Here is a 25127-nt window from a genome sequence, read left to right as displayed (position 1 = left end):
AAACAGACCAGACAAGAAAGGGGGAGGAGTGGTGTTATATGTCAGGGATGTGTATACCTGTGAAGAGATCCAAGATTTAGAACCTCAAAGCCAAAGTGAGAGCATTTGGGTCAAAATTAAGGGAGAGAAGAATAACAGAGACCTCATTGTGGGAGTTTACTATAGATCCCCAAGCCAAACGGAGGACATAGATGATGCCTTCCTGGAACAGATGGCCAAGCATGCAAAAGGAAGGGAGATAGTAGTAATGGGGGACTTCAATTACCCGGATATTTGTTGGATGTCAAACTCAGCCAAGAGCATAAGGTCAAACAGATTCCTCACTGGCCTTGCAGACAACTTCATTGTCCAGAAAGTGGGAGAAGCAACAAGAGGAACAGCCATTTTAGATCTGGTCCTAACCAATGTTGATGACCTGGTTAGTGGGGTAGAAGTGGAAGGATCATTAGGCACGAGTGATCATGCTCTTCTGAAGTTTACTATACAGCAGAAAGGAGCAGCCAAGCATACTAGGACTCAATTTCTTGACTTTAAGAAAGCCGACTTCATAAAACTTAGGGAAGTGCTGGGTGAAATCCCATGGACAGTAATACTAAAAGGAAAGGGAGTTCATGATGGCTGGGAGTTTGTTAAGCGGGAGATAGTAAAAGCACAACGTCAGGCAATACCAATGAGACGGAAACATGGAAGGTGCCTAAAGAAGCCAGGGTGGCTATCTAAAGAACTTTTAACTGAGTTAAGATTAAAAAAGGATGTGTACAAAAAATGGAAAAGGGGGGAAACCACCAAAGAGGAATTCAAACAAATAGCCAGCACGTGTAGACACAAAGTCAGGAAAGCTAAAGCACAGAATGAACTCAGGCTTGCTAGAGAGGTTAAAAGCAACAAAAAAGGCTTTTATGGGTATGTCCGTAGCAAAAGGAAGAACAAAGAAACAGTGGGGTCACTCAGAGGAGAAGATGGTGAAATGCAAACAGGGGACACAGAAAGGGCTGAACTCCTCAATGCCTTCTTTGCCTCAGTCTTCTCCGATAAAGAAAACAATGCCCAACCTGAAGAATTTGGAGCAAATGATTCAGCAAAGGAAACACAGCCCAGAATAACTAAGGAGCTAGTACAAGAATACTTGGCTAGTTTAGATGTATTCAAGTCTCCAGGGCCAGATGAACTGCATCCAAGAGTATTAAAAGAACTGGCAGATGTGATCTCAGAACCACTGGCAGTCATCTTTGAGAATTCCTGGAGAACAGGCGAAGTCCCGGCAGACTGGAGGAGGGCAAATGTTGTCCCTATTTTCAAAAAGGGGAAAAGAGAGGACCCAAATAATTACCGCCCAGTCAGTCTGACATCAATAGCAGGGAAGATTCTGGAGCAGATATTTAAGCAAACAGTCTGTGAGCACCTAGAAAGGAATGCTGTGATCACCAATAGTCAGCATGGATTTCTGAAAAATAAGTCATGTCAGACTAACCTGATCTCGTTTTTTGACAGAATTACAAGCCTGGTAGATGAAGGGAATGCAGTGGATGTAGCCTACCTTGATTTCAGCAAGGCATTTGACAAGGTGCCCCATGATATTCTTGTAAAGAAGCTGGTAAAATGCGGTCTTGACTATGCTACCACTCAGTGGATTTGTAACTGGCTGACTTGTCAGTGTTTGTAGAAAAGCAAAAAAAAAGAAGGAAAGGGTTCTGACCTCCCTTTATCTTCTCAGTCTCCTTGTCGGCACAAAAAGAGTCCACGGGAATATCCTTGCAGAGTTTTATTAAAAGTCTTTGTGCAAAACACGACTGAATACACACCAGCACCAACCAACCCAAACACCAGCCAACAGCCCAAACTAACATTTCTCACTATATATATACAACCTGCTGCAAGCCGCTGAGTCATGCTGACCCAGCTTTATTCGCATTAAAGAAACAGCGGCCATTTTAGCCGTGACACCCCTTCTGTTTCTTAAATGCGAAAAACCCCAACAGAAACAATACATTACAACAATACATTATATGCATAAACCCAGTTTTGTCATCAATTCATTATGGCATGTTGCTGGCAAAGGCTTGGTAAACAAATCAGCAATATTATCTTGTGATTGACAGTACTCCAGTTTGATCACCCCATTCTGTACACAATCTCTCACATTGGCATGACGGATAGCAATATGTTTTGATGCGGATTTCATTATTTCCGAGCCCGCTAATGCAATGCACGATTGGCTATCTTCATACACTTGGATAGGCAAATCAACTTTACAATCTAGATCTTTTAGTATCTGTATAAACCACATGATTTCATTGCATGCTAGCGACAGGCTCCCATATTCTGCCTCACAGGATGAGGTCGCAACAAATCCTTGTTTCTTTGATCTCCATCCAATTATGGAATTGGCAAACATCATAACCATTCCACTTGTAGATTTTCTAGTAGCTACACAGCTTCCCCAGTCCGCATCAACAAATACTTCTAGTTTTTCATCTTGTGTACAGGGCGAGCGAAGAGCTTTTCAGCTTGGGCAACCCATTCTCTGAATGTGGGGAAACACTCAGATTTCTGCTTTAACAAAAACAGCCAACTAAAACGTGATTTGTCATCTATTACCAGAAAAGCATATCTGGCGCCCCCTTCAGTCTTCTGTGGAAAAGGGCCTATCACATCACAATGGACAAGTTCTAAAACCTCTTTAGATACTCTGTCGCTTTTAGAAGCCACAGGCTTACTCTTAGATTTGGCCATTTTACATACATTGCAATCTAGGAAACAGTTACAGCTATTTACTTTTAGGTTCTTGCACACCTTTTGCATCTCTGAAAGCACACGGAAATTGGCGTGACCCAGTTTTCTGTGCAGTTGATGTACACACCCCTTATGAACTGGCAAATTATCCTGAACCACCTGGGCTGCTTTAACAGGCTTGTCCTGCATTACATATAACCCATTTTCCAACTTTGCATGGCCACATACCTGAGTTCCATTCTTTATCAGACAGCCATCCTGCGTGAACTTAACACTATACCCTGCATTAATCAAACAGCTTACAGACAGCAAACAATAGTCCAAACTGCTGACAAACAGAGTCTCTGGTAGAGTAGTGTTCAAGCACTGCAGGAAACATGTTCCCTGGCCATCAATCTTGCTTCTACGACCATCAGCAAGATAAATTGAGTCTTTTCCATCAGCTAGCTTCTCCAGGGTCTTAAAGTCCTCCCGACTATTGCAGATAATCCTGCTGCTCCCAGAGTCCAGCAACCATGTTCCTCGAGGTATCTTCCTCTCCTCTCGAGAAAATGCAGAAACAAACTGAGCAGAACGCATGTTCTTCTTCCCTGAAGAGAACCCCTTCTGCTTACGTTTCTGCATTGATTGCTGTCTCTGCTCCACGTCGTCTCCTGGAAGTCTTGCCCTGCATTGACGTTGGAGATGCCCGGGTTGGTTGCATCTATAGCACCTCCTCACCGTCATGGCCAAGTCCAAACCTTGGCGTTGCTCCATTGGCAGATTCTGCTGCTGGCCCCCTTTGCTGTAACTCCTCCGCTCTTGGAGTTCAGCCTGTCTATCTGACCTTCTTTCTGCTTCTTCGGTCAATCTGCCAACCACATACTCAAGGGTCAGATCTCGGGGACGCATACTCTCCATGCTGTTAATCACAGGCAACCAGCTTTCAGGCAAACTTGAAAGGATAATGTAGGTTTGGTCAGTCTCATCATAACACTTACCTCTCTGTTGTAGTTGAAGAAACAGAGATTTCAGCGTTTGAAGATGAGTTGCCAAACTCTCACCTTCTTTCATAACAGTCCTGAACAGCCTTCTGGTCAGAGAAATTATAGTTCCAGCAGTTTCTCTGACATGCATTGCCCTTAATAAATTCCAGCACTCAAACGCTGTGCTGGCATTTGCTACATGCAATAACTGAGAGTTGCTCAAACACAGCATAATTTGGGCACGGGCCCTTTCATCTAGCCGTTTTTTCTTAGCAGAGTCAGTTCTCAAAACCTCAGTTTCAACACAGTCCCATAGTCCATCTCTCCTTAACAACTGCTGCATTTTAATTGACCAACTCAGCCAGTTGTTTTCTGAGAGAAGTTCAAAAGGGATGCCTCCCCCAATATTTACAACTTGGGAAGACTGGAAATCTGCCATCTCTGCTGGTGCTTGCTGAGCTCCTTTCTGTGGGGCCTCCAGCAATCTCTCCTGACTCTCTCTTTAGAGTCCGACTGGATGGTCCTGGCTGGCACTCACCGGCTTCTAGCTGCTGCCTCTGTTGACCCTCAGGTCCCGCCTGGCTCTGCAACTGGTGTAGCCGCTCTGTGAGTCCCCTACTGTAGTCTTCTAGCAGTTCAAACTGTTCCAGTAGCTGACGCTGAGTGCTTTCCTGATCCTCAGATCCTAGCCGCTCCAGCGTCACTGCAGACAGTTACAGCTTGCCACCAACTGCTCCAACGCACAGCCACTGGCTTCGTACACCACCAGGACTCACCAGCTCCTTGCTGAAAAGCTGTTAGTCATTTTGCACTCTGCACATGCTCAGAAACACTGGGCCCATAACCTGTCAGTGTTTGTAGAAAAGCAAAAAAAAAGAAGGAAAGGGTTCTGACCTCCCTTTATCTTCTCAGTCTCCTTGTCGGCACAAAAAGAGTCCACGGGAATATCCTTGCAGAGTTTTATTAAAAGTCTTTGTGCAAAACACGACTGAATACACACCAGCACCAACCAACCCAAACACCAGCCAACAGCCCAAACTAACATTTCTCACTATATATATACAACCTGCTGCAAGCCGCTGAGTCATGCTGACCCAGCTTTATTCGCATTAAAGAAACAGCGGCCATTTTAGCCGTGACATGACTGACAGAACCCAAAGGGTGCTCATCAATGGTTCCTCTTCATCCTGGAGAAGAGTGACTAGTGGGGTGCCACAGGGTTCTGTCTTGGGCCCGGTCTTATTCAACATCTTTATCAACGACTTGGATGATGGACTCAAGGGCATCCTGATCAAATTTGCAGATGACACCAAACTGGGAGGGGTGGCTAACACCCCAGAGGACAGGATCACACTTCAAAACGACCTTGACAGTTTAGAGAACTGGGCAAAAACAAACAAGATGAATTTTAACAGGGAGAAATGTAAAGTATTGCACTTGGGCAAAAAAAATGAGAGGCACAAATACAAAATGGGGGACACCTGGCTTGAGAGCAGTACATGTGAAAAGGATCTAGGAGTCTTGGTTGACCACAAACTTGCCATGAGCCAACAGTGTGACGCGGCAGCTAAAAAAGCCAATGCAATTCTGGGCTGCATCAATAGGAGTATAGCATCTAGATCAAGGGAAGTAATAGTGCCACTGTCTTCTGCTCTGGTCAGACCTCACCTGGAGTACTGTGTCCAGTTCTGGGCACCACAATTCAAGAAGGACACTGACAAACTGGAACGTGTCCAGAGGAGGGCAACCAAAATGATCAAAGGCCTGGAAACGATGCCTTATGAGGAACGGCTAAGGGAGCTGGGCATGTTTAGCCTGGAGAAGAGGAGGTTAAGGGGTGATATGATAGCCATGTTCAAATATATAAAAGGATGTTACATAGAGGAGGGAGAAAGGTTGTTTTCTGCTGCTCCAGAGAAGCGGACACGGAGCAATGGATCCAAACTACAAGAAAGAAGATTCCACCTAAACATTAGGAAAAACTTCCTGACAGTAAGAGCTGTTCGACAGTGGAATTTGCTGCCAAGGAGTGTGATGGAGTCTCCTTCTTTGGAGGTCTTTAAGCAGAGGCTTGACAACCATATGTCAGGAGTGCTCTGATGGTGTTTCCTGCTTGGCAGGGGGTTGGACTCGATGGCCCTTGTGGTCTCTTCCAACTCTATGATTCTATGATTCTATGAGCTTTCGTGTGCATGCACACTTCTTCAGATACACTGAAACAGAAGTTGCCAGATCCTTCTATATAGTGAGACGGTGGGGAGGGGTATTACTCAGAAGGGTGGTAGGAATGGGTGATTGGCTCATCACAGCTATCTGCCAATCACCCATTCCCACCACCCTTCTGAGTAATACCCCTCCCCACCTTCTCACTATATAGAAGGATCTGGCAACTTCTGTTTCAGTGTATCTGAAGAAGTGTGCATGCACATGAAAGCTCATACCAAGAACTAACTTAGTTGGTCTTTAAGGTGCTACTGGAAGGAATTTTTTTTGTATGGACCCTGTATGTTAAGGGTCCTCATTTTTCAAGCGGAAAGTCTGAGGCTGACAGAACACGAGGCCCCAGTTTCCAACTCCCCCCAAAACTGGCTCAGGCAGGCTCTGCAAAAGTTGTGCCCACAATCAGGGATGATCTCTGGATCCCTTGAATACTCCAGGCAGATGGAGCAAGTGGGTTCCTCGTAGAGGTCTTGTATGGATGGGACCCCCAGCCGCAGCCATGGGGCGGTGGGTGGGTGTGTTAAATTTCACTCTCTCTCTCTTTGGTGCCAAAGAAGGATAGAACTTTTTTTATGTATGCTACAACAGCAGCAAGAATACTCATTGCAAAGTATTAGAAGACACAAGATTTACCCACCCTGGAAGAGTGGCAGATGAAGGTGATGGACTATATGGAACTGGCGGAAATGACTGGCAGAATCTGAGACCAGGGAGAAGAGTCGGTGGAAGAAGATTGGAAGAAATTTAAAGACTATTTGCAGAAATATTGTAAAATTAATGAATGTTAAAATGATGCTGGATTGAAATTAAGCGGCCTTAGTAACAAGGTTAATAAGAAAATGTAAAAATGTATTGATAACGGATGAAAATATACAATTATAATATGTTGAGATATAGAGTTAAGATAAATGAAAGAGGGTAAGGATTTGCTGAACTAACTATGTGAATGGGAATACAAAAAAGGGAGGTGTGAGGAGGTCAGGGAAATAAGCAAACGAAAGTCAAGATACGAAAAAATTGATTTGTTTTTAATTTTTCTATTTACTTTTTCTGTATTTTGTATCTTTTTTTCCTATGTATTTTTGTATTCTTTGTATTTTTATTTTTCCCCTCTTTTTTTTTCTTCTTTTGTTTTTGTAAAACTTCAATAAATATATATATATATATTTTAATTCACTCTCTCTCTCTTGCCCATTCAAGAACTGGGGTGGTTTTTTTTCCCTTTCCAGGAAATTGAAGCCGGTGACTCGTGGTCTCTGCTGCCCCCTGCAGGTGTGAAGGTAGCTGGACTTCAGAGCCTCTTTCATGTGGATTTTTAAAACTTCAAGAATGGTAGTGCAAAAGATGGGAAAAGGTCGCTTCTGAAGTCATATAGGATGAATGCTGGCGTATTTTCAATCTGCTGTACAGCTCCTAGCTTTCCCCCACTGATCCCATATACCTCCTGAATATGTGAAAGAGAACTTTTATTGAAAAACCTTTTATTGTCATTATTTCTGAAAATTGAAAAGTTTCTTCACGGGCAGTATTTTATGATCTTTTTCTTTTTTACTTGTTGTTTACCAGTATGGCATTATTGCACTCTTCAGTGGTTTATAGGCATTCCCAATAAAAATGTGATAATATTTTTAGATGTCAGGTGAAAACACTCTTCAATCAGGCCTTTGGCTGATTAATACTCTACAGTGTTTTAATGTGGGGTTTTTTTTGGGGGGGGGGACTATCCTGGATATAAACATGGTGTAGCAAGAGAGGTCAGCTTACTTCCCAAAAGGACCCTTTCCCTTTTCTTATTCTATGGAACCATTCCAATATAGCTTTGAGAAATGCTCAGGTTATGGGTGGCAGAGAGCCCCAAGCCTGAGCCTTCTATGACTTGGGGGATTTGATTTCGTTTTTAATGGGAATGCTGAGATCCAGAAATGGACCCAGGTGCAAAATACGAGCTTATGAAGGGAAGCCCCTGAAATCTGCCCCTCACTCAAACTGGATTGACTCCTCTTGCAGACATTCAGGGTCAACACAGGAAGGTCTGAAGAGGAGCTACGACATAGGAGCTTTGCAGGGAGGGCTTTCAAGCACATCTCTGAAGGGACCCTTGTTAAGATTTCAAATTCTGAGTGCAGAGTGTGTTGGACTTGGGATGACAAGGCCCAGGTTCAAATCCCTTTTGACCATAAACGTTAACCTGTCTCCTTTTTCTAATTCTCTCAGCTCAACCTCTTCTACCTCACAGGGTTCCTCTGAGGATAAAACAGGATATCACCCTCCTAAAATCCCTGGAGGAAGTGTCATGGGGACTGGATATTATACTATTGAGTATCAGACAAAATAGGAGCAACAAGACGTACAATCTTTAATAGAATCAAACATGTTAGCACAGGAAACATGTCCCAAATACTTTCAGGCCCATTATACAAAAATATAAGAAGAGGTGATTTCTAAAAATACAGATAAGTATCTGACTGTTCACTACAAAGCACCTTGGAGAAAATAATTGTATACATGGGAATTTACCACCACCCCCTGAAATTATCTAGTCTAGATTGTCATTCAGAACCTCTGACAGAGGCTCCTCATTGTCAGAGGGGATTTTGCTACATCGAGGCCCAAGACCTACGTGGGGGGTTACAATTCTGGGGTCAGCACTTTTGTTGTTGTTTAGTCGTGTCCGACTCTTCGTGTATGGAAGGGCAATATTGAATAAGTCAGGAAGACCCTCAAAAATGCCCCCCAAGCAACCATCCTTACTTGTCCGGAGCCAGAGATCTTGACCTTTCTATAGGCCGGTAAGCAAGGTGGACTTAGAAACTCTTCCCCCCACTGCCAAAGCCCCCCCCCCCATTGGTGTCTGGGCTCTGGAGACTCCTGAGAGATCTCACACAGTCCCTTCCAACAGTGTCCCGGTCTCTCACGTTCTTTCTATTTATTAATTTGTTTTGAGGAATGGCTCCAGGGTTCAATCTGCACTCAACTAGCAAACAGGTCTCTTTGGATATGGAGATTTTGCTGAATTGCCACATAAGCTTCCCTGAGGAGTAGCAAAAAAAGGGATTTTGGAACTTCCATCTCCCTGGCCAGTGGAGATCTTGGGGGAGGAAAAGGGAATCTGAGAGCAGGATTGAGGCTGAGGGAGGTTTGTTGTCCAGTGAAAGCTGGCCCAAGAAGAGAGAGTTGCATCATGATTGACGCTTGTCTGTCTGCACCCTCAAGTCAAGAGAGTCTCAGGTTCTCTTTCTTCCCCACGTAAATCAAGGGCTGGAGAGTCTCTCCTGAGAAGGGGGCTGCTGGATATGCGTGGAGAAGGGCTGCTGTATCAGCATTGTAAAAGGACACCCGTCCCCCTTCATAGTTCAGGGCCACTCAGATCCTCTTGGGCTCTTCACTTGGAACAGGGGCCTTACGGGGGATGTACCCTCCGTCCCACTTCCCGAAACCCCAGATCCCGTTCGTAGGACCAAAAGTGGAACCACCCTTCCTCTTCATAGACTTCCTGGCCACCCCCACCCCCCATCTCTCCTCTCTCCCCACAGTGACCTCCCAGAAATGTCTGCCTGACGTGAAACCCTCACATCCCAGCACATAGCCATGCGTGTCAGATCTCTCAGGGTTGTCTGGCAGGTCTTGACGCACTTCTCCCTGTCTCACTCTCTTTCGATCCTCAGACAGGATGAGGAGGGGATGTGCTGTGTCTGGATCCAAAGTTACATTTTCTGTGGGGGCAGAGGAGGGAAGAGAAGAGAAGCGACATCAACTGGGAAGATGACCCTGTCCATGGCTCTGCATTCGAGACAGGGGTGTTCATCAAGTTCTTATTGATGATTCTTGAAACATTTGAAGTTCTTTCAAGGGTTCAGCGTACTTAACACACTCTATCTACATAGAACCCTGCAACTTCCCTGTAAGTTAAGTCAATCTGAGCATGCCCATTTTTCAGATGGGAGGACTGAGGCAGAGAGACAGTGGCTTGTCTAAGGCCACCCCCACCCCACACAGTTCATGGCAAAAGGGAGTCAAAGCAGGGACTCCCTAATTCACATCTTAATATTTTACCTCACATCACATGCCAGACCATGCTTGACATGCCACATAAATTTGGCAGAAGGTGCTCTCACCCTCCTTGTAACCACCATTCAACTTTCAGTTACATATTTAATATTATGTTATAGTCCATCCTTCCAGATAGTGTGAAATATCCTGCTTGGGATTCTTGAAAGCGCATCATATAATTGTAGAGTTGGGAGGGACCCCAAGGGTCATCTAGTCCAACCCCCTGCAATGCACGGATCCCAACTAAAGCATCCACCACAGGGGGCCACCAAACTCTGCTTAAAAACCTCCAAGGAAGGAGACTCCACTGCATGTTCTGCAGTGAGATGCAGGAGTCCCTGCATTGGACGCCTCTGGGAAAGAAGGGGAAATAAGGCATGGACGGAAGAGCTGCAGTGGCCTGATCTTTTGAGAAGTGGATCCCATCTCTCCCAAATTTATGGCTGGGAAAACCCAGCCAGATGGGCAGGGTATAAATATTATTATTATTATTAGTAGTAGTAGTAGTAGTAGTAGTAGTAGTAGTAGTACCTTTTTGCAGCTGAAGTCCATATTCCACAGTGTCTGGAACAGAAAGAGGAACAGAATTTAGCATCACACTATAATTCAGACAACAAACCTGGCAACAAGAATATGAGGACTTCCGGTTCGGCGCCAGCGCTAATGGCTGCTCTCTCTCCGAGCTCCGGAGAGTGGACGGCTCTGCGAGTTCGGGTCTGACCCGCTACGGCAAGCGGGGGACCCCTAAAATCACAGGAACAGAGCCTGTGAACAAGGAGATTCGGTGGGCACCCGAAGCGCCCCCCTTTACCGCAGAAAGAGCCTTTTTAAAGGCTCCGGAACGACAACGGGGAGCGCGGTGCTGAGAATCGCTACCCAGCCCGCAGGGTGAAGCCGCGTCGCCATTAGTGGAGAGCGCCGATTCCCTTCCTGAACAATTTGGATAAAAAAAGACCCGTGAGTAAGATTGAGCCTTTACTCGTGTCAAAACTACCTGAAATTAAGCTGAAAACGGGAAAGGTGAAAATTAAGGAAGTCTGCCTTCCCCCGACTGCATGACAACTAAAGCAACAAAGTTACTAAGCTGCATCCGTATGGGATATTGTCTCTAACTGCTTGAATCCGACATTTGGACTTTGACTTTGACTATCCCCTCTAGCTTGCAGGGCAGAGGGGAAGAGAAGTGATTTTATAAGCTGCATGATTAATTTAAAGGAAAAGGAAATTCTCTGCAGCCTCTAACCCGGCACAAACTGCTTGTAAAACAAAGGGACATTGAACTGACTGTGATCTCCTGTGAAAGTAACAAAGTGGAAAGCCTTACTGCTCATTTGTTACAAAGTTTCTGGATTTTGTGGACACAATATATTAGAGAAAGCTGGGACTTTATCTATTGGGAAAGTGTTGTAATATATATGTAGAGCCTCCTGACAAAGTTGCTTTTTAAATACTTTTTGTCTTTGTCTGTGGACATTTTGATCTGCTCCCTCTAGAGGGTGAATTAAAAGTTGCTACGCTTTGGGACAGTGGAATTTTCCTTTAGGAGAAGGCTCTCGTGGGAAACGACCTTGGGATATGAGTGGCCCAGCAGATGAGATAAGCACGAGAGCCAAGACAAGGCAATATCAACAACAGCTGCAGCAACACAAGAAAAGAGGCTCGATCTCAGGCATAACCACTACAGCGACAACAGGACAAGAAAAAGGTACAGCAGTCTCCATGGATGCAGTGTCGCAAGCCCTTCTTAAGATAAACCAAACTTTGGAGAATCTAACAAAACAGACGGCAGAAAATACCAAGAAATTGACAGAGAATTCACAGAAATTGACAGACTTAACAACAAGACTTGATCTGAATACAGAATCTATAAACAGGCTTACGCAAGAAAATTCTGCCACACGCCAAATTGCGGAGGAAGCCAGAACTATTGCTGGAGAAACCCAGGAGAAATTAGAACCGATTGCCAGGAAGGTTCATGACCACGACGCAACTCTGGCATTGTGGGAATTACAAAGAAAAGAAAGGAATTTAAAATTACGATCAATTCCAGAGGACGAAGGAGACAATCTTACGGACTTTTTAACCAAAGAGTTTGCTGATGCCTGGGAAGATCTAGAGGAGGACGAATTTAAAATCACAACAGCATTTAGACTGGGCAGAAGACAGAATAGAAAGGCACCAAGAGACTGTTTGATTACCCTGAGATCGAAGGAGGAAAGAGACAAAATTCTAAGACTACATTTTGAAAAGGCCTTACAAATTGGGAACTCACCGATACAGATCTTTAAAGATATCCCTAAATACATTCTGGACTTGAGAGCTTCTTATAAGGATTTGGTTTACCTGTTGAAGAAGAATACCATCCTCTTCAGGTGGGAATTTCCACAGGGACTGTCTTTTGACTACAGGGGCAAGAAGGTGAAAATAAAGACGATACAAGACAAAGACAGGTTCCTGCAAAGAAATCAAGAAGATTTGCAGAAAGGAACTGTAGACCCAATTGCTGAGCAAAAGAGTGTAATAGATATCTTGAACCTTTCGTTTGGACAGAACCTTCCACCACCAACAGAGGAGGAACAACAATTGGGAGCTGTTGGAGGAATACCAGAAAAATAACAAGATGGCCCTGCAATTCCTTAGTTGGAATTGTAATGGGATGAATATGCCTTTGAAGAGACGACAAGTATTCCATATTTTGTACAGAGAACAACTGGACTTGATTTGTTTACAGGAAACTCATATAACTAGAGCCCATAGGAGATTGCTTATGAACAAAAAATTGGGACAAGAATTTATTTCGTCGGATAAAGTGAAAAAAAGAGGAGTTGTGATTTATGTAAAAGAGAAATGGGCTCCAAAAATGATGTTTAAAGATGAACAAGGAAGATATTTAGCGGTGGAGATACAGATACAAGGAGAAAAATTTTTGATAATAGGGATCTACGCACCAAATGAAGGTAAAGCAGAATTCTTCAAAAAACTTCATGAAACTCTGATGGACTACATGGAATATAATATGATAATCATGGGAGATATGAATGGCGTGGTCTCCACAAACATGGACAAGACACAAAGACTGACACTTACTAAAGAAGGGAGACTCCCGAAGACTTTCTTCGAAATGACTGAAAATATGGACTTAATAGACATTTGGAGAACAAGGAACCCTCTTGAAAGAGAGGGAACCTTTTTCTCCCAAGCAAAGATGACCTGGACCAGAATCGATCAAATATGGGTGACTAGTGGAATGGCTCCGAAGATCAAGAAGGTAGAAATCTGCCCGAAAACCTGTTCCGACCATAACGCCGTGAAGATGGAAATGAAAGTTACAACAACTGGTCAGTTTAGATGGAGAATGAATGACACCCTGTTTCGAGATAGAGAGTTCCACCTGAAGGCCCAAAAAACCTTAAAGGACTATTTTGAAATCAACCTAAAGGGCGATGTGGAAAAAAGAGTGATCTGGGATGCAAGTAAAGCTGTGATGCGAGGGTTTTTGATTCAACAAAATTCAATAAAGAAGAGAAAGCAGAATGAGAAAAAGGGAAAAATTTTGGAAAAGATAAAAGAAGGAGAGAAAAAATTAAGATCAAAACCAAAATCCCAGGAGATTTTGAGGGAGATTAAGCTTTATCAAACACAATATATGGAATTGATGAACCAAGAGATAGAATGGAAAATAAAGCAAATGAAACAAAAGACATTTGAATCGGCAGACAAATGTGGTAAACTTTTGGCATGGCAACTTAAGAAAAGACAGAAATTAAATACAGTTACAAGTCTAGAAGTGGATGGAAAGATTATATCTAAACCCAATGAGATAAGAAATTGTTTTGTGAGCTATTTCAAAAAACTTTATTCCCAAGGATTACAAAATGAAGAGGACATAGATAAATTCCTTAATAAATTTGGATTACAAAAAATCTCTCAGCAAAGCAGGGTGGATCTAAACCAGAGAGTAACAGAACAAGAGATAGAGGGTGCCATTCAGGACATGCAACTGGGCAAATCTCCAGGGCCAGACGGACTGACCTCCAGATATTATAAGTCTTTAAAGGAATGGTTGATACAACCGTTAAAGGACGTCTGTAATGAGATTTTAGAGGGAAAGAAGGCACCCGAATCGTGGAAAGAAGCATATATTTCACTCATACCAAAGACAGAGACTGAAAAGACTCAACTGAAGAACTACCGCCCAATTTCGTTACTCAATGTGGATTACAAAATTTTTGCAGACATTTTAGCAAAAAGATTTAAAAGAGTATTGATGGAGAAGATTCACAGAAACCAAGCAGGCTTTCTCCCAAAGAGACACCTCTCAGACAATGTTAGGAATATAATAGACATTTTGGAAAAGTTAGAGGTGAATATAAATACTAAAGCAGTTCTAATATTTGTGGACGCGGAGAAAGCCTTTGACAATATTTCGTGGAGTTTTATGAAAAAGAATCTTCATGGGATGGGGGTAGGACAAGGATTTGAGAATGGTGTGGGTGCAATATATTCTGAACAAAAAGCCAAGTTGATTGTAAATAATGTAATAACTGAGGAGCTTAAGATAGAAAAAGGAACACGACAGGGGTGCCCAATTTCCCCATTGCTTTTTATTTCGGTCCTGGAGGTGTTGCTGAACATGATTAGAGAGGACCAGCAAATCAAAGGTGTAAAGGTCGGAACTAAACATTATAAGTTAAGAGCGTTTGCAGATGACCTTGTATTGACTTTGCAAGAGCCAAACACTAGTACAAAAAGAGTGTTGGAAATAATCCAACAATTTGGACAGGTAGCTGGATTTAAATTGAATAAACAAAAAACTAAAGTCTTAGGGAAAAACCTAACAGATATGGAGAAGAATAAGTTTCAAGAAGAGACAGGTCTGATGGTGGTTAAGAAGGTGAAATATCTAGGGGTTAATTTAACATCTAAAAATCTGAATTTGTATAAGGATAATTATGAAAAATGCTGGTCAGAAATCAAAAAGGATCTAGAAACATGGTCAAATTTGAGATTGTCAATGTTAGGTCGAATTGCAGTGATTAAGATGAATGTATTGCCTAGAATGTTATTTTTATTTCAAACTTTGCAGATTATTGACAAGATGGACTGTTTCAAGAGGTGGCAGAAAGATATTGCGAAATTTGTCTGGCAGGGCAAAAAGCCCAGAGTAAAATATAAAATATTAACAGATGCAAAAGAAAGAGGGGGATTTGCCCTGCCGGACTTAAAATTGTACTATGAAGCAGCAGCATTCTGCTGGCTGAAAGAGTGGATGCTCCTCGAGAATACGGATATCTTGGATTTGGAAGGTTTTAATAATGCATTTGGTTGGCATGCATATCTATGGTATGACAAAATTAAAGTGCATAGTGCCTTTAAAAATCACATTGTAAGGAAAGCGTTGTTTAACGTTTGGATGAGATATAAAGATCTGTTGGAAAACAAAACCCCTAGATGGTTATCACCCTTAGAGGCCAAGGCCCACAAGAAAGTCAATATGGAGGTCGGATGGCCAAAGTATTGTGAGATTTTAGAACAAGATGGAGACAAATTGAAATTGAGGAGCCATGAAAAACTAAAACCCAAAGTACAGGATTGGCTCCACTACTATCAAATAATGGAGGTTTTTAAACAAGACAGGAAAATTGGCTTCCAGGTGGAAAAATCAAAACTTGAGACAGAATTGTTAGAACCCAATATTAAGAATCTGTCAAGAATGTATAACTTGCTGCTGAAATGGAATACACAAGACGAAATAGTTAAATCAGCCATGATTAAGTGGGCGCAGGACATTGGTCATAATATTATGTCTGCTGACTGGGAAAGGTTGTGGAACACTGGTATTAAATTTACGGCATGTAGTGCTCTAAAGGAAAATCTGATGAAAATGGTTTATAGGTGGTACATGACCCCAGTTAAGCTAGCAAAAATTTACCATTTGCCTGATAACAAATGTTGGAAATGTAAGGAAACTGAAGGTACCTTTTATCATCTTTGGTGGACATGCCCGAAGATTAAGGCCTTCTGGGAGATGATATATAATGAAATGAAAAAGGTATTTAAATATACCTTTCTAAAGAAACCAGAGGCCTTCCTCTTGGGCATCGTCAGCCAATTGGTGCCAAAAAAGGATAGAATTTTTTTCATGTATGCAACAACAGCAGCAAGAATATTGATCGCAAAGTATTGGAAGACACAAGATCTACCCACCTTGGAAGAATGGCAGATGAAAGTGATTGACTACATGACATTGGCGGAAATGACGAGCAGAATTCGTGACCAGGGAAAGGAGACTGCGGAAGAAGACTGGAAGAAATTTAAGACTTATCTTAAGGACTATTATAAACTTGATGAAGCTTAGAATGTCGAGATCTTATGGAGAGAAAGGGTTGCAGTAATACAAGATTGGATTATGAAATGACTATGATGAATTAGGATAGGAAAAAACATTTATAAGTTGCTATAAGATTTGGACATGAGGATGCAGAAAGGGGAGGTATGGGGGAGTCTGAGGAAAAGAAGTTTATGAAAGAACATTAAGAAATTATATCTGTTTGTTTGTTTGTTTTGTGTATGTTTGTCTGTTTGTTATAAAAACTTATGTAAAATCAATAAAAATTTTATAAAAAAAAAAAAAAAAGAATATGAGCTCATGACATTGTAGGCAGGTGTCGTGGACTACAAGTCCCATTTCCCTAACCACAGGCCACGCCAGCTGGAGATTATGGGAGTTGGCAGTTAAAACAATCTGAAACTCATCCTACTGGCTATCCTGCGTAAGGTCATGTCAAGGTTCAGGCCTGCCCAAATCTTGGGAGGAGGAGCAGGACCCCCAGAAGATCTCCACCTGAACAACAAGATCCAGACATCCTCGTTCCATGATGGGAGGCCTCAACCCCAGTCCCCTCTGCTCCTGGCTGTCTCTTGGACACCCCCCCTCCTTCTGCCCCCCTTCCATCAATCTCAGGGGCAAAGGAACAGAGGAGATGCCCAAAAAGCTGTAGGTGAGGCTACTTGAGAAATGGGTGAGATGCGTGAAAGCACCCAAAGCCTGGCTGAGAGATGTGCAGAGGTCAAGGGCAACTTTTTACAGACAACTCACAACTTAAGGGAGGGTTACATTCCTGGGGGTTGTGCATAAAGGCAAATTGTGGGAAGTCAGAAACCCCCAGAATCACCCCTGCCATCTGAGATCTCAAGATGGCCCCATGAGATTTCGCAGGAGCCTCTCAGAGCCCAGTAAGAAAGGAGGATGGTGTAAATGTGACTTGCGTGGTGGCCAACACCCTTCCTGGCAAGAACTTTCAAGCCCTTTACCTTGCTGACTGGAATGTGGGAGGCTCCCCAAGGATCTCGCAAGAGCTTCCAGAGCCCAGCAAGAAGGGTTGACCATCAATTGCATAAGAAAAATCAGTTGTGAGTCATCTACATATGAAAGTGCGGCTTCTAGATGTTGGAAGAGAATAAATAAATAAAACTTCCTGGCTTGGCTAATATTCCGTATGACCTGGAGCTTGTTATGAACACTTCTAAACATCCAGCTAACAATCCTTTCAGCCCTTCTTTATTACCTCTGAATTTTTCCATGACTCCCTCCAGGAAGGGATTAATATCTCCGAAGTCCCAGATCCTCCACTTCAGGGCAGGAGGAAAAGCCACAGGAGGATCCTCTAAGTTCTCCTTCTCCTGAGACCTGGGAGGAGAAGAACAAAGTCAAGCCACCATCTTTCCAATGCAAGGAGCTTTCTGACAAGGCAGGTGTCTCATCCTGACGATAAAGGCATGATGGATATATCATGAAGACTTGGGAGCAGGGTTTTTCCTATGGCAAAAAGAAGCATCTAGCTGTCGTGTGGATCTAGAAAGCATCTAAGAAGTTGAAGGAAAACCGAAAGACACCTGCTTCCAAAATATACTGAAGGAAATATATGAATATGAGATTGAAGGTAAAGAAGCTGATGTATACAAATTAATTTTTTTGAAGAAAAGTGAACAATACTGGGTCCTTTCGCAGAGATTTTAGGACTACATCAGTTTTAGTGAAGCATTTCAAGTGATTAATGGCAAAACAAAATAGATCTGGTATGTGCATTTCTGAAATATATGGAAGTGCAGAATGCTTTAGAATGGCTTTTGCAATTAACATTATAAATGTATTGTAAAGGTAAAAGTAAAGATATTTACAAGCACCTTTGGAATGCCCCCCCTTTTTCTGTCAATTGAAGAGTAAAAAAATCCATCACAGAGAAGGGCCTTCAGAGATATGCAATGGGAACGGCTTCCTGTGATTGTAGCAACAAACTACCACAAAAATGTGTCCCTACTTTTGTCTGTGATTTTGTGAAATGGACGGTGGAGTCCTAAGCTATCTCTGAAAGGAGGAACTGGAGACTGAGTTTCTCACCTGTTAAACAAGAATGTTCCTAGCATCATAATAAGGCAGGGGTTTTCTTAAAGATTTCCATCACTTACCTCTGCAAGAAGCTTCTGATATCCTGGAAGGAAGGAAAGAAAAAGTTATCAGTGGAGCCATTTCTGCAGAGAGCCCTGCAGTCAGTTATAAATACTAAGCAGCTGAAGCAGCGAGAGGTTAGCCAAGCACAAAACAAAAGACCCCCAATAAAATAAACAGTGCCACATAGTTTTGGAATAACCATCAAATGGCAAAAGTCAGCCACTCCAGTGATGACGAATAAAAGGTCCCTTTCTTCTCTTTTGACCAAGTCACCCAAACACCTGAGAGATTCAATCCCACCTCCCTGATCTGCCATTTTGCCCTGCAGTGCATGCTGGTTCCGTGTTCACCTGCGACCAGTCGGTTTACTGGTTTGTACATCCCACACCTAATCATATCCTATGAACCACCCTGAGACCTGTTGGTATAAGGCGGTATACAAACTTATGTAAAAAATGGTAATAATAACTATATGTCATATTTTATTGGGGTGTCCAAGGGACCTCAGCCCCTCAGAGTTGGCTCTGGGGCTGACACCTTTTACCATTCATGTACTGCTTGTTTCTCTGACAACAGTATTTTTATGTGAGGAAGGACTAAGAAATGCCTGTATTCTGAAGCATCACACTCCACCCTCTCACATCAGGACCAGGCCTCACCTGCAGGAGTTCACTCGCTGGTTCCTGAAGCTTCTCCTCCATCTCCCGGATGGCACTATCAAAAGCGGAAAGTTCCCTGGAGAGTCTGGCCAGCTGCTCCTCCCTTTTCTTTGCAATCTCCTTCTCCACTTCTGCCATCTGGGCCAGAAGAAGCTTCTCTTGTTCTTCCAGAAACTGATGCATTCGCTTGATCTCAGCCACCATCTTTCCCTTCTCTGCTTTCATTTGCTTCTGCACCAGCAAAAAGAGAAAGGGGAGGAGAACAGCAGGCCACTATCAGGCATAATGTTGCAGGATGAAGAGACCAGTTATCAGAATTCACTTGGAAGGGCAAGTCTGCCACTTTAGAGAGATCTCTCCAACAGGAAGAGTTTCATAAAAATCTACAAGCCCACCCCCACCTTCAAATGGTCTTTCATGCCCTGTGGGTGATCAGACTGTTTCATATTCGTTTCCCCAGATTTTGATTTAAGACTACAGCACTTTTTCACCTTCAAGTAACAGTGATGCTTACAAGCAGGTCTTGGCTTTCCTTTTCTGCATCTGCTTTAAACATCAGAATTTTTTCTCTCTCCTTCCTCACATTGTCTAGGCATCTGCTGATCTGATCCTGAAAAGAAAAGAAAATTCCAAATGGGTTGCATTACTCTATTGTTTCTTGGCATTTTACTATACATAATAACAGGCAACTGAATCATATGCTTGCTCCCTGCCCCACATTCCTGGCTCCTTCCAGAGGTTCCCCTTCATTCCTACCCCCTGCCTTGCCCCACCTTCCAGTTCTAGGAGCTTTCACTGGGAGCTGCTTCCAGAGGAAGAACTGTGGGGAGTGACTTCAATATGCTGCAGGGGGACATAGAAGGAAATTAATCCCTCAAAAAAAGAACTGTTTATTGAACAGTTTCCAGAAGTTTTAAGTTTCAGAAGGCTGCACAAACGCTCCTGCTAAAGGGGGTGGGGAGAATATATTATTTCAAGAGTATCTTGGCATCATTCCTGCATTGACAGAAGTACTGTTTCTGGGGGACAGGGGGCGGGCGGGTGTGGAGGACTCCCTGGTCCTGAATGGGGTAACTGTGTCCCTGAAGGACCAGGTGCGCAGCCTGGGAGTCATTCTGGACTCACAGCTGTCCATGGAGGCGCAGGTCAATTCTGTGTCCAGGGCAGCTGTCTACCAGCTCCATCTGGTACGCAGGCTGAGACCCTACCTGCCCACGGATTGTCTCGCTAGAGTGGTGCATGCTCTATTTATCTCCCGCTTGGACTACTGCAATGCGCTCTATGTGGGGCTACCTTTGAAGGTAACCTGGAAACTACAACTAATTCAGAATGCGGCAGCTAGACTGGTGACGGCAGCTGAGACCACATAACACCGGTCTTGAAAGACCTACATTGGCTCCCAGTACATTTCCGAGCACAATTCAAAGTGTTGGTGTTGACCTTTAAAGCCCTAAACAGCCTCGACCCTGTATACCTGAAGGAGTGTCTGTCATCCCTGTTGGTGTCACCTCAAATTGGGCAAAGAAGGTATTCAACTCTCCCACCAAGGAAGCAGTAGCAGTACTCTCTACCACTGATGAATTTCTCGATTTATAACCAGTCAGATGTTGGACTCCCTGCCACATTTGTCTAGTATCATGATTTCTCAGATGGTCCTCAATTTTTCCTCTGTACTCCGCTTTTGCTTTCCTGATACCCCTCTTCAAGTTCGCTCCTTCTATACCATACAATACCCGGTCCCCAGTTCTAAAAGCAGAGTTTCTGGCCTTTAATAATCTCCTAACCTCTCCCGTCATCCAGGGCTTCCTATTCGGATACAACTTAACATACTTTTCCCTGGTGACATTTTCTGCGCAGAATCTAATATAATCTGTTGATGTAGAAGCTTCTAGATCTTGATGGTCGAACATATTCCAGTCGGTCTCCTGGAAACAGTCCTGCATTTGCTGAGAGGCTCCCTCAGGCCACACCGTAACCATCCGTGGCTTTGTTTCCTGAGGGGAGTGTATACTGGTGTCAGAAGCAGGGACACATCATCTGAACCACTGAGGTGCGTCAAAGTCTTGACCTCATATGCCCGTCTAATGTTCGTATACACCTTGTCAAGAGTATTTTCTCCCCTTGTCGCACACTCAATGTGCTGATGGGATTTTGGGAGTTCTGCCCCCACATCTGTGTGATAGAAGTCCCCCGCAATAATGTGCACTGCCTCCGAGTATCTGCTCAATTTAGCATTGATGTTCTCATGCATACTACTCATGGCCCTGCATGCATTTGCAGTTGGTGCTATGTACACCGCTGTTAACACCATTGTTGTAAATTCTGGGGAAGATAGAAAGGTCTGCATTTAATCATCAGAAATTCCACATCCAGAGAACAGTAGCTATCCAACTTGACAGAGTCCGTACACCAGTTTTGATTTACAAAAATACACACACACACCTTGTTTCTTGCCAGAATCCTGTGTCCTGTCCCACCGGTTACCCTAGCCAGATGGGCGAGGTACATTGTAAAACCTTGTAATTCAACAGCTGTGTCCAGAATAGCTGAATTTAACCATGTCTCTGTGAGTATCAGCACACAACAATCCCGGATGTCTTCCTCCACTCCTACACGAGTTTGTTTGCCAATGACCTCACATTAGCGTAAAAGGTACTTGGAAGAGGTAGTTTACATGTTGTTTTCTTATCTTCCTTATCTTTATTCTCTCTTTCATTTGACCTTGTCCTCTACAGCCTCTCTTCTCCTCCTCCTTTTCCTCCAACCCTGGAGATTTATAATTTCTGGAATCTCGCACACCCGAAGCTGCTCCCACACAGCAGTTTCTACATCTGTATCTTCTGCTACTTCTGTCCCTATACAACAGCATTTTGTATCAGCTATAAATAATTCGTCCTAACAAACCCTGACTCCCCTCCAGGGAGCTCTCAGACGCAGCGTCTGCACGCGCTGCCATCTTGGATAGGATTTCCAACTACCAGACATTCAGAAGACATGTGAAGGCAGCCCTGCTCAGGGAAGTTTTAAACATGTGACATTTTAGTGTATTTTTGGCCATTTTGGAAGCTGCCCAGAGTGGCTGGGAAAACCCAGCCAGATGGGCGGGGTACAAATAAATTATTACTATTATTATTATTATTACCGGGGGTTGGACTAGATGACCCTTGGGTCCCTTCCAACTCTATGATTTTGCAGGCCTGGCTCGTCTACAGCTATTCCATCCCCCAAGCAAATCCAGAGCAGAGGCGTAGCATGGGCCAGCCTGGGGGGCACCTGTTGTGAGCAGTTGCGTCCTTCATACACCTTCCATCTGTAGGGCAGATAAGGACTCAGCAGGCTGGCACCCTGCCAGCTGCGCATAGCTTTTGCAAGTCTCACAAAGCGGTGCTGGGCTCTCAGTGTGCTGTGAGACTTGTGCCCCTCAAAGCAGGGCAGCATTGGGCATTGTCTGGCCAAGCTCCCTACTGCATGGCCAAGCAGGCGGCACAATGCCCCACCCCCCCAGCTCCAGTTACTGGGGGTCGCTCCACCGGCACAACTTGTTCTCACGGTCAAAGTGCAGCACGCCCCGGGCACCAGCAAGGAACGCTCCGCCACTGATCCAGAGTGTTTTCCTACCTTGTACTCCTGGGATGCCTCCACCAGAGGAACCGCCTCATGGCTTTTGTGCTCCTTGGATCTGTCACACACAACACAGATGGGGGCTTCATCCTCCTTGCAGAACAGCTTCAGGGGCTCCTGGTGCTTCTCACAAACTCTCCCCTTTCCTTCGGCCTCCTTTTTTCCGCCCAGATGGCTGAATTTCTGGGTTATTTCCACAACATTTGCCAGCTGCAGGTTTCGCCTGATGCTGCTTTGCTCCACTGTTTTCCTGCATTGAGGGCAGGAAGCCTCTCCCTCGGATTTCCCCCAATACTGGGTCAGGCAGGATCGGCAGAAGTTGTGCCCGCACTCCGGGATGATCACTGGATCCTGGAAATACTCCAGGCAGATGGGGCAAGTGGCTTCCTCGCGGAGATCCTGCACGGGACCTCCAGAAGCAGCCATGGCCACCGCCCCAGGGAGAGAGAGTTGGTTTCGTTTTCACTTTCCGTCTGCAAATGGGTGTGTTTCCTTTCCAGGAAATTCAATTTCAATGTGTCCTGATCTCTGCTGATAAGGAGCTGGGAAGTTAGCTGGAGCAGAGAGCCTCTTTCGTGTAGAGGAAAATAATTTCTTTATTTTAAAAGGCATGCTCTGGGCAGGGGCGCCGACTTATAAAAAATATTGGGGGGGCCCATACCGGGGTCCTGCCGCTGGTTCGCTCGGGTAGCCGGGAGAACGCAGTTCGAGGTGGCGGTGTTGGGGAGAGACCCTCGCTCAGGGCGCCACGAGACTTGGCGGCTGGCGGCCTATCTGGGGGGGTTTGGAGCGTATTTTGGCGGAGCGATTGGGGAGGAGGGGGCTTGTTGCCGGATTCTTCAGCTGAGCCGGAGATCCGCTGCTGGGGGTCCCTGGGCCGAGTTGTGAGCACGGCCTGCTGAAGGGAGATCCAGCCGATTGCGCGACGGGGACGGCCGGGGGTCTCTGGCTAGGGCGCGCGGCTGGCTGGCTGGCGAGGGAGCAGGTGGGGAGGAGGCGGGGGTCCTCACTCTCTTAGGAAACGCACCCGCACGCCCGATTGCCATGAAGTCCGAAGGGTGCGTGTGTGGAATTAAAAAGCAAAAACGAGATACGGGCAGGGCAGGCAAAGAGTTTTCCGCAAGAGGATGGAGGGCAGGTTGAAGAGAAAATCACTCAGGATGAGACAGTCAAATCAGCCATGATAAAATGGGCTCAGGATATTGGGTATAACATCATGTTTGAGGACTGGGAAAGGTTATGGACCACCGGAATGAAATTCACGGCATGTAATGCCTTGAAGGAAAATATTATGAAAATGATTTATAGGTGGTACATGACCCCAGTCAAGCTTGCAAAAATATATCACCTGTCTGATAATAAATGTTGGAAATGTAAGGAGGCTGAAGGGACATTCTTTCACCTCTGGTGGACTTGTCCAAAAGTGAAGGCCTTCTGGGAAATGATCTATAATGAGTTAAAAAAGGTATTTAAGTATACCTTTCCCAAGAAACCAGAGGCCTTCCTCTTGGGCATTGTTGGCCAAAAAGTGTTAAAGAAGGATAGAACTTCCTTTATGTATGCAACTACAGCAGCAAGAATACTTATCGCAAAATATTGGAAGACACAAGATTTGCCCACACTGGAAGAGTGGCAGACGCAATTGATGGACTACATGGAACTGGCTGAAATGACTGGCAGAATCCGAGATTTGGGAGAAGAAACAACGGAAGAGGACTGGAAAAAAATTAAGGACTATTTACAAAAACAATATAAGTTGTATGAATGTTAAAAATTTAAACGATTCGGAAACTATAGCTTCAGCAATTAGATTTGGGAAACAGGAAATTATATTTTAAGTAAGAAAAGGTCAAAATCTAAGGTAATACTATGTTTAATTTAAGATATAAGTAACTGATGAAAAGTATGTTAAATTTAGAGGTATAGTATTTGAAAAGTACAAAATAAGGTACGAAACAATGTAATAATTTGCTGATATCTTTATTATAAAGAATGCAGGGTAAGGGAGATGCGAGGAAGTCCAGTTAGTTATATAAAAAATGTGTTGAATGGTTGGTTTTCTTTTCTTCTTTTTCTTTTTTTCTTTTTCTTGTTCTTTTACTTTTTTCTTCAGTGTATGTTTCTAACTTTGTATTTTTAATAAAATATTTATTTAAAAAAAGAGAAAATCCTTTCGCTTTTCTGGGGCGCAGGGAAGTCTCAGAGCCGGAGGTTAGGGAAGGGACCCCCTTTGCTCTGCCCTCTTCTCCCGTCTTAGATTCGCATGGGGGTCCCCGCCCGAGCTTGCCTGGCCACCGGGCCACACAAGGGCCGCGCTCTACGCGGCGCACCTTGCTAGCCGCGCAGCTGTCCTCCGCGGCTGCGGAGCGGCCCTGCGCCGGTGCCCAGCCCCTCTGGGCGCCCGCTGCGCTGCCAATGACAAGCGGG

General features: G+C 44.2%; 3 protein-coding genes across 4 annotated transcripts in view; all 3 read right to left on the bottom strand.

Moving 5' to 3' along the window:
- LOC310699266 (uncharacterized protein) overlaps nt 1–25127 on the bottom strand; it is a 62483-nt gene that overhangs the window by 14990 nt on the left and 22366 nt on the right. The window lies entirely within an intron of this gene.
- LOC310701986 (butyrophilin subfamily 1 member A1-like) overlaps nt 1–25127 on the bottom strand; it is a 105680-nt gene that overhangs the window by 75959 nt on the left and 4594 nt on the right. The gene's annotated exons all lie outside the window — the stretch shown is intronic.
- LOC310701691 (zinc finger protein RFP-like) lies at nt 8251–23314 on the bottom strand. 2 transcript variants are annotated; one of them, XM_083492967.1, is made up of 7 exons: nt 22698–23314; nt 19594–19689; nt 19080–19310; nt 18438–18460; nt 17537–17658; nt 10500–10532; nt 8251–9631 (listed from the first exon to the last, which is right to left on the bottom strand). In XM_083492967.1, exons 1-7 carry the CDS (start codon nt 23124–23126, stop codon nt 9282–9284), a joined length of 1284 nt encoding a protein of 427 aa, XP_083349093.1. In that variant the 5' UTR covers nt 23127–23314; the 3' UTR covers nt 8251–9281. The 2 variants fall into 2 exon arrangements, with proteins under 2 accessions (XP_083349093.1, XP_083349094.1); XM_083492968.1 differs by lacking the exon at nt 19594–19689.

The sequence above is a fragment of the Podarcis liolepis genome, assembly GCF_965112155.1.
Source record: "Podarcis liolepis genome assembly, chromosome: 2".
In the NCBI taxonomy this organism is placed as follows: domain Eukaryota; kingdom Metazoa; phylum Chordata; class Lepidosauria; order Squamata; family Lacertidae; genus Podarcis; species Podarcis liolepis.
This window is presented reverse-complemented; position numbering and strand designations above follow the sequence as displayed.

Coding starts and splice junctions, on each gene's coding strand:
- LOC310701691 (XM_083492967.1), bottom strand. CDS start 23,126: ATGGCTGCTTCTGGAGGTCCCGTGCAGGATCTCCGCGAGGAAGCCACT. Junction 19,690..22,697: donor AGGCATCCCAGGAGTACAAG/GTAGGAAAACAC, acceptor TTTTCTTTTCAG/GATCAGATCAGCAGATGCCT. Junction 9,632..10,499: donor TGGACTTCAGCTGCAAAAAG/GTACTACTACTA, acceptor CTGCCCCCACAG/AAAATGTAACTTTGGATCCA.